Raw genomic sequence first — 5,895 nt, forward strand, 5'->3', positions numbered from 1 at the left:
ACTCCCCACCAAAAAAGTCAGAAGAAAAAGCAAAATCAAAAGCTACTGGCCTGGATGGTTCGGGATTTATGGAGAATTCTTTGGAATGCCAGGCTATACTATACAAACAGGACTTTCTTTTTGCCTCCACTATTGGAAATAGATTTTTAAGAGACAGAGGGTTGATTTAGGAAACTGAGAAGAGCTTTAAAAATACCAGGAAGCCTCTAGGAAAAAGTTACAATTTGATCTTTATACTTTTTAGGAAGATGGAACCATTTTGAAGAATGGTGGATGGCAACAAATAATATATAATATAATGCCATTGATTATAATGGAAGAGCTTTAAAATAAGAAACTAAAGAAACTTTAAAAATAAGAAATATATATTTTAAGATATCTCATTTAAAAAAAATTATTTCTACTAGAGATAAAGAATACCATTTGTTTTTGTGCACTGATTCTTTAGGATAGTAAATGAGCAGCTACAGCGGTCACTTGATGATTATCAGCATCGACTTTCTATGAAAAGAAATGAACTTGAATCAGCCCAAGCACAAACTAAAATACTGGAGGAACAAATAGGTAGGTGTTTTCAAAATTTTGTTTTTACTAATCCTCATTTACTTTGGCTGACAAACATTTCTTTTCGTTTATAGGTAAACTACACCTTAAGATGACTTCACAGGATGAAGAGGCTCATGTAATGAAAAAGACCATTGGTGTTATTGATAAAGAAAAAGACTTTCTTCAGGAGACTGTAGATGAGAAAACAGAACTGATTGCAAACTTGCAAGAAAACCTAGCTAATAAAGTATGTGACTGTTAAATATCGTTATCCAGCATCTGAACAGAAAAGACTTTTATTTCTGTTTCAAATATGCAGTTTTTATCACCCAGGTGCAAGTTTCTAAGACCCAGGTCATATCTTCTTATATATTTAAATTTCATTTTATCTCAATAACCTGAATCTTTAAAAGTTCTATTTATAGAATGTAATTTTATCAGATGTGATTGCAGCAAACTCAAGGAAACAATTCATGTTCTTAGAGTGGGGGGTAGAAACATGCCAGTATGTGAAGTACAGTGGGACATGGAAATATGTTTACTTATAGCTTTTGTTTATAGCATAAGTTATATAATTGGATTTGAACTATTGATTTATAAATGTGATAAATTATATAAATTGAAGACATTTCTACATGAATTGTTTCAAATCTTACGTATTATAATTTCTAGGAAAAAGCTATTGCTCAGATGAAGACAACAGTCTCAGAGTATGAATCTTCTCTGAAGTAAGTAATTAATGAAATGGCATCCAGCTTTTTTAGAAATTTTCAGTGAATGCGGCTTTAAGTAGCAACTGACAATAGGAAAATTTCCTTTTTCAGTTTTTCTATTTTTGCCAATAGCAGCATCATTTTCTTAGTCCCTTTTATTGAAAATGTTATTCTCTTTAACTTTCTTCCGTCTTCTATCATCCGCATCTAAACAGTTATATCTTACTAATTATTCTTTTACAAGCCTTCTTGCTCTTTATTTTTACTGTAATTACCCTATGCAGGCTCTAATTATTAAAACTTAGATTACTTCAGTTTTGAATTTATTCTATATCTAAACCTATCTTGAATACTGTTAAAAAGTTTTACATTTTATTTCTAGTCTCTATTTCAAGACACAAGTCACTAATTATCTTTATTTTGTATACCCTTACATATTATGTAATAATGGGGACTTAAACATTAAATAAATATTTGCCAGTCGAACCTGTTATTATTCTATTATTTACCAAATGAATCTCCTAACACTTGAAAGTCTTCTGTTTCTACCTGATTTTTGGAATAATAAATTTATTTTATGACTTCATTTGCTTATAATGATTGGTAGAGCATGTAAATATCGGCTTTATGTAATTAATCAGTGTCTTAATGCAGTATTTATAATTCCTGTATTCTTAGTGTACTTAATTCAGAGTACAACAGTTTTCTTTCAAGTGAACTAAATTTTCCACAAAGCTTTTTTTTTCTTATTTCCACACCATTCATGTAACAGTCAGCTAAAGGAAACACTAACTAATCGGGACCGTGAGATAGGCAGCCTCCGACGCCAGCTTGATGCAGTTCACAAAGAACTTGATGAAGTAGGGAGGTCTAAAGAAATATCTTTTAAGGAAAATAGAAGATTACAAGATGATCTGGCTACAGTGGCAAGAGAAAACCAGGTATGAGCACAGTGCATAAACTTTAATAGTTTTACAGTACACAGTTTTACAGTATATTCATTGTTTGCTAAAGCTCTAAATGTGTTTTCTAAATTTTAATATAAGTATCAACAAAAATAATTCTTTAAGGAGAATGGTATTTATAAGGGTATTCAAAAAAGTGGTTTAGAATGCTGCTGTGTATTACCAGGTGTCTAATGGGTACAACTGTGGTCTCCTCACCATTTTGGTCTTTGTTGTAAGAAATCCTATAGCTGGTAGCGTGGTATTTCCTATGGCAGAAATTGCTGTCACCCTACTATGTGAGGGCCTCAGCATCACTTCCAGGGCAAAGTTGCTGTATTATAAAGACCCATGATAGATTTTAATTTTTCATACTTTAAGTGGCTTAGAGATATACCTATAAGTAAGTTAATGAATATTTTAGAATGGCAAATACTGATTAAATGATTATACCAAGAAGACTAATAATTTTACTATTTTAAATATTTTGGTGTTCTAAATTACTTTCAACATTATTCAGTATAAAGCATATTGCTGATATGAATTTTTAAAAATGTCAACCCTTGAGCCCTGAATATAAATGCCAGATACATGTTTAGGACTATTGTGGAAAATGTGTGGTAATATTAGGTTAAAAAGTTAGGATCAGGAAAAATATGTGAAAGCAACACTTTACGAACAATTGGGTTATTTTTTAATTTTCCTATTCTGTTACTCCTCAAATTCAAAACCAGTTATGTGAATATAAATAGAAGTCCTTAGGTACTATGTTCATTTTCAGTTTGTCTTCAATTTTCTGATATAGGAAATCTCTTTGGAATTGGAAGCAGCAGTGCAAGAAAAAGAAGAAATGAAGAGTAGAGTTCATAATTATATAACTGAGGTGTCACGATGGGAGAGCCTGATGGCTGCTAAGGTGACAAAACATTGTTTAGGTTGGATTTAAGACTGATTTTTCTTTCTTTTTTTTTTTTTTTACTTTTTTATACTTACTCTCTCTTCTCTATTAGATATTATGAGAGTGGAGATCTTACCTACTGTCTTTCAGTCTAGCCCCACAGATCTTACTTAGTATGGTATCTGCACTGATAGTTTATGCTTCCTAAATTAAAACAAAAATCTCAATGTATGTATATATTTATGAGGTGAGTATCCCAGTAAAGGAAAGTTACTAATTTAGAAACAATTTAATTATGCTTAAACCAGGAAAAAGAAAACCAAGATTTGTTAGATAGATTTCAGATGCTTCATAACCGCGCTGGAGACTGGGAGGTCAAAGCCCATCAAGCTGAGGGAGAAAGCAGCTCAGTTCGGCTGGAACTTCTTTCTATTGACACGGAGAGGAGACACCTTCGTGAAAGAGTGGAGCTATTAGAAAAAGAAATTCAGGAGGTAATATATGTATTGTCTTGTGACGACATTAATAAAATAGAAAACATTCAGAGGTATTTTAATGAAGTGAGGATTAAGCATTGATAAAATCAAATTCAATGGTAATTTTTTGTCATTCTGATAATTTGCCTAGGAGCCTCCATTACTTTTTCTTATTGTAATAAAATATACATAACATCAAATTTACCATTTTATCCACTCTTAAGTGTACAGTTCTGTGCCAATTATTGCATTCACATTATTGTGCAACTATCACCACCATTTATCTCCATAACTTTTTCATTTTCCCCAACTGAAACTCTGTACCCATTAAACACTAAGTCCCCATTCTTCCTCCTCCAGCCCCTGGCAGCCATCATTCTGCTTTCTCTCTCATGAATGGGACTACTCTAGGTATATATGTGGAATCATACAATATTTGTCTTTTCGTGACCTGCTTCTTTCACTTAGCCTTAAGGTTCACTTAACTTAGAGGTTAATCCATGTTGTAGCATGAGTCAGAATTTCATTCCTTTTTAAGGCTGAATAATATTTCATTGTATGTGTAAATCACACTTTGTTTATCTATTCATCTCCCAATAGACAGTTTGTTTCCATCTTTGGCTATTGAGAATAATGCTGCTATGAATATGGGTGTACAATAACTGTTGAAGTTCTTGATTTCAGCCCTTTAGGATATACCCAGAAATGGGGAACCCTGGATCATATGGTAATTTTATACCTAATTTTTTAAGGAATTGCCATCCAGTTTTCCACAAAGGCAGCACCATTTTATGTTCCCACTAGCAATGTAAGAGTTTCAGTTTCTCCACATCCCTGACAACACTTGTTATTTTATTTTTTTTAACAATAGCCCTCCTGACGGGAGTGCACTGGTATTTCATATTCAAATCCTTTGCACATTTTTTAACCAGGTTTGTTTTTTGTTTTGAGTTGTAATTATTTGTATATTCTAGATATTAACCCCTTATGTGTTTTATAAATATTTTCTCCCATCACATGGCTTGCCTTTTNACTCACCAAACTCCTCCTCTCTATATATAATCAATCAAGATATTATTCTGCCTTCTTTTATCAACTCTACTTTTATTAGGAATTAACCCTGCTTATAAACTTCGATGTAAAGAGATCTTTATGTTTTTACTTAGGATTTCCAGCACTGCCAACTACTCAGTGTCCTTTTTCAGGGACTCTGTGGGCCATTCTATTTTTGAAAGGACTCTGTGTAGCTCACTGGCAGACATTTTCCCTTCCACATAGAGGATGTTGGTTTCCCTGTATTCTTCATAGAAGGCAAGATGATGTAGTAGGAAAACACTGATATCCGGTTAGACTAGCCTGGATTTATATCTTTTCTTTGCCTTAACAGCTTTGTCACCTTGGACAAGTTATTATTTGTTTCTATAAAATCGTGATAATCTAATTATGGAACTGCTCTAGGAATACGTGAGGTAATATATGTAAAGTATCATTACAATGAATATTAGCTTTCTTCTTTCTCTACTTCCTATAGTTACATATACCTAAGAGCAATAGTGTAGCTTTTAGGAACAGCTTAAATACAGTGTAGTCGCCTGGACTCTCAGATCATTTTATGAAATAAAATTGATTGAACATAGAGTCTTTCTGACTGGATTGTGTTCTGCTATGCAGTTCTAAAGCAGTCTTTCTCATCTTGACTTTCTTCCCTACCTCTGGGTCATCATTCACTTGCTTTTAGATCAGTCAAGGTCATGTCTTTGGTATTTCAGAACACCTCAGTATTGCCAGTAAAACCTTCATTTCTATGGAGCTGTCCCATGTTATTGGTGTTTTCAGAATCCAGACCTCCTCCCCATTAGGTAATTACAAGCTAAGCCACCCTTGGTATCTTTTTCCCTGTCTTATCCTCAGACAAACCCTAAAAGAAACCTGTGAGAATTCCCAATAAATAGCCTCAGGTGAGAGCCATGTCTTTCTGGCAAGGCAGAGGTAAAAACTTTTCGGGTAGCACTGAAATCATTCCAAAGACTCTAGATGACATGGGAGCAAATTCTGGTTGCTTCTGAAAAGTAATCTTACTAATCAGTAAGAGATTATTCTGAAATTGTCCTTATTTCTTCTGTATGTCCTTTATTTTGCCCCCTGAAAAGTAATCTCTAGTCTTAAATCCTCATTGCCCTGTAATAAATGCCTACTTTTCCTGTTTACTATGACCTCCAGTTGACTCCCCACCAAAAAAGTCAGAAGAAAAAGCAAAATCAAAAGCTACTGGCCTGGATGGTTCGGGATTTATGGAGAATTCTTTGGAATGCCAGGCT

General features: G+C 33.5%; 1 protein-coding gene across 1 annotated transcript in view; it reads left to right on the forward strand.

The window, feature by feature from the left end:
• CEP135 (centrosomal protein 135) overlaps positions 1-5,895 on the forward strand; it is a 68,395-nt gene that overhangs the window by 48,441 nt on the left and 14,059 nt on the right. Inside the window, exons 12-17 of the mRNA XM_019664354.1 lie at positions 449-564; positions 639-793; positions 1,219-1,274; positions 2,032-2,200; positions 3,009-3,119; positions 3,410-3,595. Coding sequence (XP_019519899.1) covers positions 449-564; positions 639-793; positions 1,219-1,274; positions 2,032-2,200; positions 3,009-3,119; positions 3,410-3,595 — 793 coding nt within the window. The remainder of the gene's footprint in view (positions 1-448; positions 565-638; positions 794-1,218; positions 1,275-2,031; positions 2,201-3,008; positions 3,120-3,409; positions 3,596-5,895) is intronic.

This window comes from Hipposideros armiger, unplaced genomic scaffold, assembly GCF_001890085.2.
Source record: "Hipposideros armiger isolate ML-2016 unplaced genomic scaffold, ASM189008v1 scaffold_420, whole genome shotgun sequence".
Lineage (NCBI taxonomy): Eukaryota > Metazoa > Chordata > Mammalia > Chiroptera > Hipposideridae > Hipposideros > Hipposideros armiger.